The sequence below is a fragment of the Ammospiza nelsoni genome, chromosome 1, assembly GCF_027579445.1.
Source record: "Ammospiza nelsoni isolate bAmmNel1 chromosome 1, bAmmNel1.pri, whole genome shotgun sequence".
Classification (NCBI taxonomy): domain Eukaryota; kingdom Metazoa; phylum Chordata; class Aves; order Passeriformes; family Passerellidae; genus Ammospiza; species Ammospiza nelsoni.
This window is the reverse complement of record NC_080633.1, coordinates 104,829,812-104,846,021: the sequence shown is the minus strand read 5'-3', so window position 1 is coordinate 104,846,021 and position 16,210 is coordinate 104,829,812. Positions and strand designations below refer to the sequence as shown.

Here is a 16,210-nt window from a genome sequence, read left to right as displayed (position 1 = left end):
CTAAACAGGTTTACTGGAAAGCCCACGATGTCCCAGCGAATGACCAAGAAAAAAGGGTGCTTAAGCATTTTAAAGGGAAGGAGTGGACCCGGGAGGGGTTTACAGAAGACCAATGGGGGGAGCAGAGGGGATGAGCTTAACACAAATGACATAGTGCAGAGCCCAATAGGTACCAGGTATGGGAGGGGCCCCGGGACCACAGCCAACCACAACCCCCAAAGAGGAGAAGCTTCTGGAATACTAGGTGGAGTGGGGGCGTGATTGACTTGGCCCAGGGAAGAGAAAAAGCATACATATAAGGGAAAAAGGGGAGGAGGAATTATATAACCTAACAGATTGACAATAGAACTGACAGGGCTGTGGCGGGAAAACTGAGGACGGCAGAACCATTTTACACAAAATGGGGGGGAGCAGATACATAAAACATAAAACCATTTTACATAAAATGGGGGAGGAATTAAATGAACTTAACGAACACACTACAACAAGGCAAGTTCATGAAAGAAGCTAATTGTGGGTTACTCAATATCACATCTGGCTCAGGGTAGCTTATCCCTTCATGAAACTAAAAATAGCAGATATTGGGAGAGCACTCTGAGAAGGTATCATAGGCTACCTTGATTCTTTTACTTCCCTAAGTACCTGCACATGGCCACTGTTGCTGCCCTCCCCTAAAGAACTGGCTAAAAACACCCTGTATGCTCTCTCTCTCTCCTCAAAAAACCCCACAAGTATAGAGAAAGAGATTTTTTTTTCCAAGTTTTGGGTAAAAAACACCAAAACAATAAAACTCTCCAGTGACCTGGTAGGGAAGACCTCATAGCAGCTATCATTTCTTGAGGGCATCCAAGATATCAGTAGATCCATCCCTGTGGTGCTCCAACCTGGAAATGGAAAAAGCAACTGCTGGGCTTCCCCATCCCCAGTCTCAAGACTGTTTTTGCTCCCTGCCTTCCACATCCAGAATCCACATCTCTTTGCAGCTGGGGTGCACTGGTCTAGGCAGGCTTTGACAGCGAGCCAGTGCCGCCATTCCTGTCACATTCATTAGATTCCTGAAGAAACACCATATGACACAAACTGATTGTGCTTCACCAAGCAACAAAGTTAATGACAAATATTTGCACTGTCACTGTAACTCAGCAAAAGTGGGGAAATTGAATAATAGAATTGTTAAAAGTTGGAAATTATAAGTTCAACTGTTAACCGAAAGAATTCAATGAAAGGAGGGAAAAGGTTTACTGTAAATTGCTCACTGTCTGTAGCATCCTTAAAACTGAAGTATGAAACATAATTTTGAAGGTTTTTTGACAATTCAAAGAAAATAAGCATTTCAATGGCACAAAATCATTATTTTAGACAGAAAGGATAGGAACAATTAACTAATTTTGCTTAAAATGTTTTTTTCTTAAACAAGACTGACATAAATGAGAAAGAAGAAGGGAGTAATGAAGGAAAGAAGTAGAAAGAAGAGAAATAAAAGAGTTAAGAGCTCAGCATTTTTTAAACCATCTTTTCAGAAAGGATAATTTCTGTTCTGAATGTTTGATGCACACAGCTCTTGAGAAGCACCACACTCACAAAAAAGAGCATCCTTACTTTTTCTCCTTTTCAACATTTATGTCAACAAGTTAAAAAAAATATCCTCCAAATATTATAAAAGGCAAAACAAATCTTTCTTTTCCCTTTAAATTTCTTTATTGCTATGTTGAATGCTGTAATCAAGTCAAATTGAACCATTTCTAAAAGCATTACTAAGATTTATATCAAACAGAAAATGGTCTGCCTGTAGGAACTGCTTCTCATTCCACCATGATGCAACAAATTGGAGACAAAAGCTTTAAGAGACACACACTGACATGCAATTTTGTCATTAAGAACTGATCTCACACTAGGCAAAAAATATCAGTGTACCTATCCCCACATCTGCAGAAGTTATACATGGTGACAGGTATCATGTAACACCCTTTTAATAGCATGAAAAACAATACAAGATAGAGTAGCATGTTTGCAGTGGTGGTTTAATTTAAAGTAACTGATGAAAGATGTTTAAATTAAGAGATCAGATAACTTTTCATAATTAAATTTCAACACACTGTTCAGTTGTTCAACATTATCATGAAGTATTTTATTAACTCTCTTAACCTCTTAATATTTCTACTGCCTTTCTACCCACTCTTACTTTGCATGTAATTATCTTGAAACTTTGTGCCACGTCTAGTAAGCAGAGAATTTTTTACCCAAAACTTTTTCCATTAATAGACTTTACATTTAGCAAAGTTAAGTCTTAGTTCTATTGCACTTTGAGGCAAACTTTAGAAGAGTGATATTAAAATTAATTGGGGAAGTATTACAAGCTAATTAGGCCAAATTCTCGGCCCTCATGAAATAACTTCTGATTTGAGCAGAGAGCAGGGAAAGAAAGTTGGGCCTCTTGGCAATTAAAATGTCTCCTTTCAAATTTGAGATTGCAACTTCTAGATTACATAGTAGATTACATGTTTATTTCAGTAGCTCCAGTGGCTAAATGTAGTTCATTTAAATTTATAAATACAGTTGATAATTTCAGAAAAAGCTTTTATGTCTTTTTTTTCCTTTCACAGAATGATCAAGGTTGGAAGAGACCTTTAAGATAATCTAGTCTAACTATCAACCCAGCAGCACCATAGTCCCCAAGTGCCACATCCAGACACTTCTTGAACACTTCCAGAGATGGCGACTCCACCACCCTCCTCGGGCAACTTCCTCCAATGCCTGGCCAGTGCCTTTCCCCCTAAGGAATTCTTGTTTTCCAAGACACAGACTGTACCACAAAGCCGGCAGCAGGGAGAAGGGGGATGCACAGAATGATGCTCTGGCAGTGCAGCTTTCCCATCTGATTACTTCAGCACCTTTCTGTGCACTAAACAGTTTTCTTGAAGTCCCAAGCTATTTATGTGGGACTCCAGCAAGCAACATGGGAACAAGCATTCCCTCTGGAAAATTTAAAAAATGTACAAGTGGGCTGAAAGCGAGCTGCTTCTGAAGCGATATCAGACACCATCCCCCTACGCTAAAAGCAGCTTGTACCTCAATTTATTTGAGATCCTACATCAAATGATGAATGGAAAAATATGTGTCATCCTTTTTCGTTAAGACAATATATGCAAAAATAAACCCTCCAAGTGGCCTTACAATGTATGGCTGCGGGAGGCATTAAGCTCGCTCCTGCGGGAGCACCCACTTAGAAGACTTTAAGATGCAATCTGGAATTTTTTCTGATTCCTCGAGCGAAACACGAGGAACACTGAAGGTAAGGGTAACACCTCACACCTGCTGATCCGATCCGGGCAGGACGTTCCCGGGGGATGAGGAGGCTTCGCTCACCTCCCGGCTGTGGCACTGTGAACCTGGGCACGCCGCGGCCCCAGCAGCACGGAGCGACGCTCCACCCTCAGCGTGCGGAGCTTTTGTGTACACAAAGGAAAATCCCCCCGGGAAGCTCCCGCTGCCCGCAGAAGCCCTCCGGAGCTCCGTCCCCACAGGCTGCCTCCGTCCCCACAGGCTGCCTCCATCCTCCCCTGCAGGCGGCGCCCGGGGCCCAGCGCCGGCGGCGCCGCTTCCCCCGGAATGCTCCAACGCGGCCGAGGCGGGGGGCGCAGGGAAGCGGCCGCGGGGCCGTGCCGAGCCGGCCGCCGCCCAGGGAAGCCGGGATGGGCTGCGATCCGTAAGGAAAACCCCTGGCTGCTGTATCGCAGCCCTCCCGCCGCCTCTCCCGGAGCTCGTCCCCACCCGCGGCCCGGCAGGGCGATGGTTTCTCCAGGAAGCGCTGGAGCGTCCGCCGGCGCCGCTTCCTCCCTTCCGTGTCTGCTCCGTACCCGGTCCCCGCAGCCGCCGCTGAGGTGAGGGTCTTTTCAAGACTAAAATTCAAGTTTCTTTACGTCTTCTAAAAATGATTCTTTTCCTGGTTTATTAGTCTGTCTTTCCTTTATCCATATTTTTTGCTTCTCTGTTTCCCTTCTTGAAAATACTAGGGAAATACGTTCTGATGAGAGGAAATAAGAGTGCGTTAGAGGCGCGCTGTAACATTAAACCGTAAAGCTTTTTCCTTTTTAAAATCCTAACTCTGATCTTACTGCATTTACTGTATTTCTCTCTCTCCCTAGTGTCCAAAAGTCGACATGTCTAGCAAAAAGGCAAAGACGAAGACCACCAAGAAGCGCCCTCAGCGCGCCACTTCCAACGTGTTTGCCATGTTCGATCAGTCGCAGATCCAGGAATTCAAGGAGGCCTTCAACATGATCGACCAGAACAGGGATGGCTTCATTGACAAAGAGGACCTGCACGACATGCTCGCCTCCCTTGGTAATGGCCCTTTCCTCTGTTCATGCTTGCCAGGCAAATTTGTGCTGCAAAGATCAAAATACTGAGTTTGGGATATGAGAGGTGTCTCAGTTTGTGTTAACACTCGGTTTGTATTGAGATTACTTGTTCAGTTTGAAAGCTAAACCGAGTATGAATCCCTTTATTTGTAGGAAAGAATCCAACGGATGAATACCTGGATGCCATGATGAATGAGGCTCCGGGCCCCATCAACTTCACCATGTTCCTCACCATGTTTGGTGAAAAGTTAAATGGCACCGACCCGGAGGATGTAATCAGGAATGCTTTTGCTTGCTTTGATGAAGAAGCAACAGGTATGTGGGTGCAGCTCGGGTGCTTGGCAGGGGTATGGCTGGGTTTTTATGTGTTTTATTTAGGTTTCTGAACAGTATGCTGATTTTGCACCCTTATAAATTAAATATGATATGGTAATCCTAGATGGCATATTCTGTTAAATGAATGAATGAGAGTAAAATCTGTCTGGCTTTTCTGTGTCAGTACTGAGGACTAGGAGGACTGTTCTTCTGTAAGGCTTTGAACAAGAGTGCTTTAATTGGGCAGTCTGTATGTTCCTCAAAGTGTAAAACAAGATGTATTTGCTCTAAGATGAGGAACTCAAATCACTAATGTGTGATTTTTTATGGTGTTAAAAGGTAGTAATAGGAAATCTGTCATACAACTGAGTTTGTCCCCCTCTGCAGTAGGTCTGAAATGTGTCTAAATTCTTCCGGTGTTTAATGTTTCAAGACACACTGTCCCGACTTCATAAAGTCTTACAAACCCTCTCTGACTGAGCATTCTTTATGGCTCTGAGGACAAATGTCATGCCCTCACCATGCAGCTCAGATTGCTTTCAGATTGCAGGAAGGTCTGCAGTCTTAGTGGTCTGAAGATAAAAACTGGGTGGGGTGTAGAAGGCAGAAATGACAGCTTGGACTGACTTGGAAAGCAAGATAAAGGGAAAGAGTAAAACACAGAACTCAGTTTTACTACATTGGACTTCCAAGGTTGTGCCTGTAATCTTGAGGTTAGAGTTTATGCTTTTATGTATTTATTCACCTAGGCTGACATTCCTGAGAAGTGTGTAGTAACTGGGGATGAACCCATAAGGCAATTCAGTGGGATTATCAGTGGTTTGATACGTTGTGAACTTGTCTTACTAGCTCACACTGAAGTTATGTAAGCTCTGTACTAGAAATGACACTGCACCTACACCTTTCCTCACAACTGCCCACCGCAATATTGTAATCTAACCAGCTGATCTGTGCTCTGCACCTTTTGAAGGATATCCTTCCGTTTGAACAGCTATTTTCAGTCTGTGTATTTTTAGCACCTTTTGCTTTTTCAAAGTGCATCACCTTCCTGCTGAGGTGTAGGTAAACAGGCTTTCAGTTGGTAAGGCCTTTTCAAATGCTAATCGACTTCCTCCCTCTCAAAGGAAATCTCTTTGCCATTTCCTAGAGAAGGAAGTTTGTTAGTAGGTTAATTATTTTCTCTCCACAGGTAGTCTCACTCACTGTGCTAGGGGTTTTTTTGTGTGCACCAAAACATGAGCCTGTGAATTACAATATAAAGAAAATGGTTGTGCTACCAGTTCTTTGGAACATAAACTTCTGTGTCTATGTAACCAATAAGTTACTAGTTTGGGCACCCATATACTGATAAGATCGATTTTAATATCTCTCACCTCTCTGTGGTAAATGTTTTAGTCTAGTCCTACAATGATTTGAGGATACTCGTTTGTTCTACAGTAAACAGCATGTGATGTGTTTGTAGAACCCATGTCATGTTAATCCTTTATTAATTTTATCCTCTTATTTGGCTTCTGATCAGTTTGTTCCTTTCAAAAATGTACAAGAGTATTTCCAGCTATATCTAACTCTTTTATTCTTTTACTCTTTTTCTCATTTCATGGTCTCCACTTGTGTGTTTGTTATGGGCCTGATTTTCTAGCTCTACATCAGTGTAGGTCTTTTGAAAGGGAGTAATACAAATCAGATCCTATAGATGAGGATAAGGTAGTCATACTTGTTATGTTTTACTTACATTTCCTATATTCCCAGCCCAGTTGGATATGTCACTTCAGTTTTACTATCGTGTGTATTGCTGTGGAATTGATATAAAAGTTGTATCTGTCTGCATTTGGAGTATTTTTTATCTGGTCTTTGATCCTGCATTGTCATCTGCTGTGCGCTGCTTGCAACAGGCTGAATATTAAGTTTTGTTTCATTTATTTGTTACTCCCCATCTATGCTGAAGCTGTGTGGGAGGGACAGGAGCCCTGTTTGCTTTACAATTTGTTGCTGATAAAACTTGTGGCTTATTCCTGGTCTGGCAGCCCAGTTCAGTGTTTAAACAACTACCTATTCAGACAGGAGCAATTAAGTCCTTGAGGCTAAACGTGCGGCACCAAAGGCCTTGCATTCTTTGAATACTAATCCTTATGTCATCTCTCATCACTGCTTGGTCTCTGTAGGACAGAGAAAGAGTCTCATCTGTTTGGCTGCCTTTTCCCTCCTCTTTATGCCCATCTTCAAAGACAGAACTCCAAGGTTTGACCCGTTTAGGATGGGCCTGGCTAACTGAACAGTCTCCCTATTTCTGAAGTAGGAGATTGCTGCTAGCCTTCTTTATTTGCAGTCAGTACCCAAGGGCTGGTCTGGACTGGGGTATGGTGCTGTTTTCATTAGCACATGTTGAAACACATTTTTTTCCCCTTCCCCCAGCATATACCACCCCCATGCTAATTTGTCATGCTCATTGACTGCTTTTTGGTCCCCTGATTCCCTGTTTGGTTTTGTCTCTTTAATGAACTCTGTTTGCTTAACTTATGCAACTCTCTTTCCAAAGCAGCACTTTTCTTATCACATTCTAATTGAATCTACATTAGTTGATGTGGGTGTCTACATATGATTTCCAGCTGTTGCACAGAGCCTACTTCTACCTCGTCTGTTCTGTTACTGACATTTCTCCAACTAAAGTTCAATAACCAATTTCTTTCTCAAATGAAGCGACTGTTGTGCTGCTAAAGGTATGGCTGCTTGTATAGCAGCATTTAGCAGTTTCTGCATTCTACTGTCTACCCTTTGTTATGCATAGTTCTTTTTTCATCTTTAAATTTTCCTGGAATTACTTGGCAACTGGTGGTTCCGCCCATCTCTTGAAATAGAATTAGCAGAAGATACCTAGAAACTGCTCCTTTTTATATCTTTGTTAACTTCCTCAAAAATCTTCTGCTCTTTTAGCATATAATAAATAATACATCCTACTCTTTTTTTTTTACTGGGTTCTCTACCTTTAGCTCTCCACCATAAACATTCTTCCTGCCTCCTGAGCTAACTTGCTCAGTCCTGTCTGAAAGTCTCTTCTGTTAGAAACTACTTCCCTGGACACTTGCCAGGAGTTCACTGTATCCACATAAACTGCCTCCAGCAACAGCGTTGTGCAGCACTGAAGAGCCAGAGTGGTTATTTAGTCCCCAAGGGAAACCAGTTTATAGAGGATGTTCAAATATATCTAATTAAGGCAAGAAAAATATAGTTCATTTAAGAGAATTGCTTGTATAATGAAAACTAGCAGTCACAGGAACTTGTTTTTCCACTTTGAGCTGTTGAAGATCAGTAGATGGAAATAAGTGTTATTGTACCACAGCAGGTCAGGCCCTGTCTTCAAAAATCTGTATGAAATGTGTTAAACTTCCTTTCCCTTTGCACTCAAGGAATTTCTTTAGAATTCAGTTAAGGAAATTTGCTGGGGCTCTGTGCAAATGCAGATGTAATATGCGAGTGCTGCACTGGTTAATTGCCTGCCCGTGTGCACATCTGTGCTGCTGCTTTTGGAGACCCAGCTGAGAGGCCCAGCCTCCCTTTTGTGTTTCTCTCTGCGTGTCTCACTCCAGGGTTCATCCAGGAGGACTACCTGCGGGAGCTGCTGACCACCATGGGAGACAGGTTCACGGATGAGGAGGTGGATGAGCTGTACAGAGAGGCCCCCATTGACAAAAAGGGCAACTTCAACTACATCGAGTTCACGCGCATCCTCAAACATGGAGCCAAGGACAAGGACGACTGAGCAATTCCCTGGATACATGCAGATAGCACCTTTAATTTTTAATTTTTTTTTTTCTCGTCACTTAATTTTATTTCTCAGGATCTGTTTTTTCCTTTTTTTTCTGGTTTTCTGGGACCATTGCATACATTTTTAGCACTGCAGCTTCTTCCTCTGTGGATCTTAAGGCTGCTCAGGCACACCTGCACCTTTGTAATAAGACTGGAAAGTGGCAGGGAGAGAGAGAACAGCTTACAGTGATAGATGTTGAAGAACAAAAATCAGAGAATGTGGAGGCCCGGATAAAAATGTCAGTGCTACTCATCCTAGCTAGATTAATTTTACCTTTTTAATGATAATTTTTTCAAATAAATCACTGTCTACTAAGTGCAAAATTAAAATTTTCATGCTAGAAGTATAATGTTTCTGTAATGATACTGTAAATATTTTTGCAGCTGTATGCAGTCATGTTGTTACCTATTTTTGCCTTAAAAATGATGCATAATTCACTTAAGCATACTGATGTTTGTACTTCAGCAACTGAGTATTTCACCTGCTACTGTGAGCGTACACATGAAGAAGAAATTCCTATCCTTCAAATTGTAGCGTATTGTAAATTAATCATTTCTGTCAGAGACTTGCACATTAAACATTTTAAATCTTATGTAGTTGAGCATGTATTTTACCACCTCAGTCCCTCCATTTCTCGACACTGAGTACTACATTAATACCACTTTTAAAAAACTTATAATGTAAATCCTAGTGTCTTTTTTAAAACAAGATATCATATATGGGTAGAGTTGCTTGAGTGATACTTCTTACCAGATCCGTGGGCTGCTGATACTGAATTAATGACATTTCATTGCAAATATTTATTTCTTTCTTTTATCTTTCTGTTTTTTTCAAAGTAGGAACAGGGCTGGATGAAGAAGGAAGTGTGCTGTCTCTGTCCTTTTCATTTTCTGTCTGAAAATATTATTCTTGGTTTTTAAATGAAACAATATACACTATATTTTAAGACTTCCTGCTGTGAGTGGTGTTTTGGACGTGTGAGACTTGAGGCATTCCATTTGTTCCATATCTCATAGTTGTATCCTCTATAGTTTTTGTGGTATGGAAGGCATGGCAGATTTGCTACAGTGTTCTGAAGCAATTTTGCCATCATTGGAATGCTTGTGGTCCTGAGGGTTTTGTGTCTTGAGAGAAAGGATGATCAGAGCTGCTTCTGACACTTCCAGGAATTACATTGTTGATCCCTTCAGAATTTAGTTACAAAATTAAGAAAAGTCATTTGGCTGAGAGCATTTTGCTGTTTCTTGGTGTGCTGCTGTTGCAAAGTGAACTTTCAAGAAATGCCACCAGAAGACGGTGAAGAAAGCTCTGAAGCTCCTGCTCTACCTCAGCCCCAGGGAGGTGTGGGAGGTGTGCATGCAGGGATGGCCTGATCCCTCTGACTGTGGGCCTGTGCGACCACATGGAAAAGCAGAGAGGGAAAAAAGGAGCTTAACAGAATCAGCAGAAACCCAGACACTTCACAAATGTTTTCCCAGAGAAACACTTCCCTTCGGAGGGGGCAGAGGAAAAAACTGGAACAGGAACTTTTGTAAACTATCGGTGAAATCGGTAAGGATTTTGGTGCTTCTGCAGGAGGCCAGGTCCTGCGGGCACGGGCTGGGGCCATGCCAGGAGCCACCAGCAGGTGGCAGCACAGCTCTCGGCACGGGCGCCGCTGGGACGGGCGAGCGCCTCCCAGCCCAAATGTTTGCTGCATGCGTTTGGGGTTTTGGGTTTGTTTGTTGTTTTGGGGGAGATTTTTAGTCCCGAAAAGCTCGTTTGGTGCATCGTGCATAGGGGGAAGATATGCTCCATTCCCACAGAAGTCCTGTTCCTGCCACAGCAAAGGTTAATGGTGCCAGGATTTTTCACATTGCAGCTCTTGCACAAGTTGAATTTTTGGTCCTTTAATCAAATTAGTTCATTACAGAAGAGAGTAAAACGAGGCCTCTGCAAGCCGTTGGTACAAGGCTACAAACACACGTGGTGTATGTTTGGCAAAGATTGGGTTTCAAAAGGACTCATGGCCTTCCTTGTAACTCAAACCAGAGACACTGCTCTTGCATTTCACTTCTCAGTATCTCAGTGAGGGCTCTTCCTCTTTGGTTCAGATTAGCTTTGAAAAAAACTACCCCAAATTCAAAAGTGTATGTTTGCATAACTTTGTTTACATACAAAAGACTTAAACCTGTGATATAAACTAAACTGCTGGGGCTCAGAGTGAGGCAGCTGGTATTTACCCACAGCAATAAATGCCAATTGTTAAACCCCAGTGCTTGCTTACGGGCCAGGGCTGTGTTGCTGTATAGCAACACCTATATGCCATTTGGCCTTGTGATGACGAATTGTAGTTCATTAATACTACTGTTCTAAGCCTTGCCTTCGGCAGAATCCTGGTTCTACTCTCTTGACTTTAATGGCGTTTAATGTTCTCATAAAAACATGTCAGAGAGAATGATAAAAATGGATTTTTGGTGTGTAACTCAGAGGCCTGGGATTTGTCTTGCAAAGAAATTTTAAACCCCTGCTCGGATGCAGAGGGTGCCTTAAAGTCTGTGTGTGTCTGGAACAAGTAACACTGGTTTTACAGACTAATTGCAGTCCTTAGTCCTGGCAAAATCATTCTCAGTAAGAGCCACAGAATTTTCAAGTGTTCTCACTGAAGTGGGTCAGCAGAACATGAAGGCATTTGTCGTGGGATGTCTTTCTCCTTTTATTTTTGTTATTAATTCAGCTGTTTTGTAGATAGGTCACTTGAGTGGAGGGCGGGAACAATGTGGCCTTGAATCCTCTCAGCTAGAAGAGAGAATCAAAAGTAGGTCTGCAACATTCAGGCTGAATGTTAAACCACTGAACAATTGAATAAGGGAGGGTGGAACCATCACAAGCAGCTGTGTTTCTTATTGTGCCTTCTTTTTTCTTTTTTTCTTTTTTTTTTTTTTTTTTTTTTTTGGCAAATGAAGGAGCTTAGGCAGTGATCTCAGGAGAAGGAATAAAAGAGATCCATTCTACCTCGAGAGGACTCTTTCCTGCTCTTCAAGGTGAAGTTCCCAAAAGCCATGACTCACAAGTGGGGCTGGGATGCTTGTTTCCTGTGGTTGCAGAGGCAACTGAGCTGAACCCTAAATGAGTTTTAGCTTATAAACCGTTTCCTCTCCAGGACTGTTTGTGAGAAGCAGAGCCTCGCCAGGGAACTGTCTCACACATTCTGTATCTGGCTTAACACCCCCCACCAACTCCTGCCAGTGTAGGTAATAACTGGTAAAGGTTCTCACTGTCTGTGCTCTGTTTGAATGCCGTGCTTTGTAAGCTGCTGTGGCTCAGCCCCTGATTATCCTTGAGCAACTCTGCTCTCTCCATATTGGGGCAGTCAATTCGTCAGCTGTGCTGTCCCTACATGTGAATTACAGCCCCAGCTCCTGTAGAAAGGGCAGCGGTGACTCCTTAGCTCCTCTTCAGTATTTCATTCTGGTGAGACTCGGCAGATCCTTACTCAATACCCTTGTTTTAACAGTTCCTAATTTTAGCACCTCGCTCCCGTGTCTGGGCAGACAGCAGCATCTGTCAGTGCGGCAGGCACGGCGCACTGTGGGGAGCAGCAGTGGTGTCAGAATTCTTCATTTAGATACCAAGCAGCGGAATTCAACACAGCACCGTCCAAATGTCAAATAGAACGGTGCTTGTTCTAAAAACCGCCGAGGTCTGGAGAGAATTCCTGTCACCAGGGTGGTGGTGTCTAAATCCGAAGCACTCGGTCTGACCTTTGTGGACGGTTTCCTAGCGGCGAGCAGGGCTCATTCTGCTATTCAAATAACCCCAGCTCACTGCTGACTCATCTCTGGTTCCACTGGGCACATCCCAGTGCTTAAATATAAAAATTGTTTCAGTAGCGCTCTTGAGCTGTGAAAGGCAAACCTGACCAGAGTTCCTATGTGATCATCGTGAGATTAGGGGTGTCATGTAAACAGCATAATTAAAAACATTAAAAAGTGTTCATATGACTTTAATAGGGATGCATACCAGTCCCAGCACGCTGCTTTCACTGAGTAGGTAAGACTTGCAAATTAAAGATACTTGCAGCTGGAAACTTCCTTTTCAAATAACTGCAGGTCACTGTGACATTGGAAATGGTTGCAAAAAGCTACAGTGAGACCACAGTCATGGCACGCTGCCCCCTCCCACACACATGCACAAGATTTCCTGGGAAATTTGCTCAGCTCCATGCCCCACAACCCTAGCAAGCTTCAAAGCTACAGGGCTGGAGTTAGTTAAAAGGAGAGTTGACAAGACTCATGTTAGTAAGATAAGCTTATGAACTTTGTGATTCATTTTTGGAAGATAATTAAATGGAACAAAATTACTTGCAGTTAGTACTTGCCTGTTTATTTCTTTCACTAATTCAGGGGATAAGGTATTGTATCTTTATTAGAACCTGAGATATATGTTGTGCAAAACACAAGTTATAAGACTATTACTGCTATCCTGTTAGCAAAGAGGGGAACTTGGTCATGAATCTTAATCTTCCCACTTTGTCCACCCTTCTTATCTGCTAATTAAAAAAAATAAAAAGGTAGCAATGCAATTTTCAATTGTCAGAAGACAGCATTTCTTTCAGACTTTGAATTTTTTGTAACCTAATTGAGCACAACCTTATAACTTGACCAATAATAACTAGTTTTTCTGCTATAGAAAGTCCAGGTATGCAAACTGTTGTTATTGATGTTTTTTTTAGCATATCCATCTATTCCATGGGCACTTTGCCCAGGTGGGGCACAGAACAGCAGCATTGTTATAAATGTATTTGGGGGTGCTCTACTATATGCAGACCTAAGAGGAGGTAGGAGTCATCAAACTTGTACAAAATTATGAGTAAGGAAAACACGGCAAAAATGCAGAACTCTGATTCATTTGCTGAAGATGACACGGGGCTATCTGAGCCCCAAAGAGGAGGATGAATTGTTGCCATGAAGTGCTAGTTACAACAGTGTGATAAGCAGAAAACCTACCTGATAACAGCTGCAGCTGAATTTGGAAGCAAATTGCAATGTGGATGGGACAGTAATCAGAAGAGAGTGATGACACTGTTGAAAATATTTGGTTCTACTCTGTTCCTGTTGCAAAGAATGCAGCCTGCTGTCCCTGAAATTTTCTGTCCCAAGCTCTGGACACGTATTTTGGGTATCTGAGTAGCCATCTAAACGAATGAAGATTAAAATACCAGAAAAGAAGATAGGGGGCAAAGCACTCAAGCATTTCCTGATGCAGCTGATCAGAGAGATATGATTCTCTAGTTGAGCTTCCAGTAGTCAGACTTCTCCAGAGGCTGGACACCAGTGCCCAGCCAACAATTTATGTAGCCCCATGCTTTGGCAGCTGACAGCTTTTCCAGACTTCTGTTTTCCATTTGATGTTTGACTCCTCTCCTCCCCTCCCCTCCCATCCTTTGTGCAAGCACTTAAATGCCTTCCACATGTCAGGGGCCTGCATCTACCCTCCCTGTTGCAAGCCTTACACATGCTGACAGGTTAAGACCTTCAAGCAAGAAAGGCATTCCCTTCCCTGCTTTGGTACCACACCTTGGGCCTCACTTTGAGATAAGATTCAAAGCAGCTAATAAGTTGTAAGGCAGGGTTTGCAAATTTTGATGAGCAAAACTTCACCTCCAGGATTAAAGAGTATTTCTGTGGCAGCTTTTAAAATGCTGGCAAGTATCTAAATGGGATGGCAGCACCTCAGACATTTCAGGCTCTGGGGTGAAAATACAGATGAGACTCTTGTGCACATCTCTGGATGCACAACACGTGACAAAACTGTCCTCTGAGGGCAGTAGGTGAGCCTCTGGGAAGAGGAGAGTGGGACGAGGAGACTTTTGGCTGATGCTCTTACTAGTGATGCCTGGAAGATCTTGCTCTATGCCAGGTTTTCAGGGCTGCTAATTATGCCTCTTCCACTCTTGATCTCAAGAATTGCTGTGTAAGAGCAAGTATCAAGCAAAAGGGTGCTGGCTGCTTGTTTTCACACTACTTTCCCAACTCAAAGTGTTATTTACACCTCTGTGATCGACTGAATTATTCCTACCTAGGACAGATTTTGTGTTGACACACACCCTTTGCAGGAATGTTTTTGTTACCTACCGGTGGTTTGTTAAGTGACTATAAAAGCAAGGAAAGCATTTGGGAGATGCTGTTATTATGAAGAAGTTAGGGTGTGTTTATTTTAGTTATTTCTTCTCCTTCCAGTTCCTCCATGCCTCCCTTAAGCCTATTAACAGACAATGCTTCTACAGGCAAAGTATACTGAATTCAGTGAGGCTCACCTTGAAAGGCCATTTCAGCAAAATTGTTCAAGTTTCCAATATTTACCTTTACATAACAATACATATCTCTGGTTCATGTCTTAACTCTGCTGTTCTTTGCTTTGGGGCTGGTTGGGGGGGGATGGGGGGGGGTGGTGGTTGTTTTATTTTTTATTTTTAAGGTACAATTGCTTAAGTTTTAGTCTCTAATCACTGTTACATTAATGACTTGCCTATACAGTTCACCCCATTTTGTCTCTGATGCAGTTGAAATTTTCATTTCGAGACTTTCCCTGCATTTCTCTGCTGTATGCTGCTGATGTCAGACACCTGTGACATCTGGTCATGTTCTTACATGGTCCACAAAAGGTCATTCCCAGCTTTTGTTCCCAAAAGCTATGGAGAAAAGCACTGTATGAAATCTGTTTAGAACAGAAGTTGGTTGGGGGGTAGGAGGAGAGAAGTTTTATCCCTGGAAATACAAGCAATGTGGCATGAAGGTATTTGTAATATGGGTTCCTTAGAAACTTTGCCATTTAGTTGACTGAAAACATTAAAATGGTGTTTCCTAAAGTAAGTAATTAACTTTCAACACAGAAAATTAAATTGCCTAAGATTATTACACAGCTATCTGAACAATACTTCCAGTGTCATGTTGCTTTTATTGCTTTGTTGCCCCTGGCATTTTGTGTGTAATCATCCAGACACCATGAAACATATTGATTAAATAATTTGGGACACTTTGCACAGTACAGTCTTGTTTTATATAACCTTATGCAATAAGTTACTACTCTAGCCAAGTACTAAGTAAGAGCAGAGTTAAGAGAGAAACTTTGGGCAATGCCAGTCTGTTCTGTCATCCATTGGCAGAATTAGTTTGGACTCCTGAAACAAGCTACATCTTTACTGACAGTCTCCTGAGTTGACTTTAGTAGATATTTTTATATAAGGCTGAGCGTATTTCCTCTTAATACACTGAAAAAAACTGTTTGAAGAGCCTCTGCTGTGCCAATGCTCCCAGGGCTCCAGAGAGGTGAGCAGTTCTCTGTGTTTATACAGTGTCATGCACAATAGGGACTGATATGCAAGTGGGAAAATTAAATGTCTTATGGCATTTCCATGATAAAAGTAATAAGCACTTGTCTAATATATGTGACAAAAGCTATGTTTAGAGAGCACTGGGTCTTCTCTAACTCATTGGAATATCAGTTTCACCTCTAGCTTGGCTAGGCTGATTTAGCAGCTTTCTGCTAGAAAGGTTCTAGATAACAAGTGGCAACCAAAATATTTCAAGGCTGCCTTATCCTCTCTTATCCTACAGCCTAATGACAAAAGGAGACAATTGTACCCTGTTTGCTAACTAGATGTTGTACTTTAATCTTGCATTTTGACTTATGTTGTCATGAAATTGCTAATCATCATTCTGTGACGCTTTCCCAGCCCCTCAACACA

At 42.2% G+C, this 16,210-nt stretch overlaps 1 protein-coding gene across 1 annotated transcript; it reads left to right on the top strand.

Moving 5' to 3' along the window:
- Positions 1-3,653: 3,653 nt before the first annotated feature.
- On the top strand, positions 3,654-9,073 carry LOC132074332 (myosin regulatory light chain 2, smooth muscle minor isoform). Its single transcript, XM_059474086.1, has 4 exons — positions 3,654-3,881; positions 4,146-4,344; positions 4,515-4,676; positions 8,261-9,073. Exons 2-4 carry the CDS (start codon positions 4,161-4,163, stop codon positions 8,431-8,433), a joined length of 519 nt encoding a protein of 172 aa, XP_059330069.1. The 5' UTR covers positions 3,654-3,881; positions 4,146-4,160; the 3' UTR covers positions 8,434-9,073.
- Positions 9,074-16,210: the final 7,137 nt, after the last annotated feature.

Coding starts and splice junctions, on each gene's coding strand:
- LOC132074332 (XM_059474086.1), top strand. CDS start 4,161: ATGTCTAGCAAAAAGGCAAAGACGAAGACCACCAAGAAGCGCCCTCAG. Junction 4,345..4,514: donor CGACATGCTCGCCTCCCTTG/GTAATGGCCCTT, acceptor CTTTATTTGTAG/GAAAGAATCCAACGGATGAA. Junction 4,677..8,260: donor CTTTGATGAAGAAGCAACAG/GTATGTGGGTGC, acceptor GTCTCACTCCAG/GGTTCATCCAGGAGGACTAC.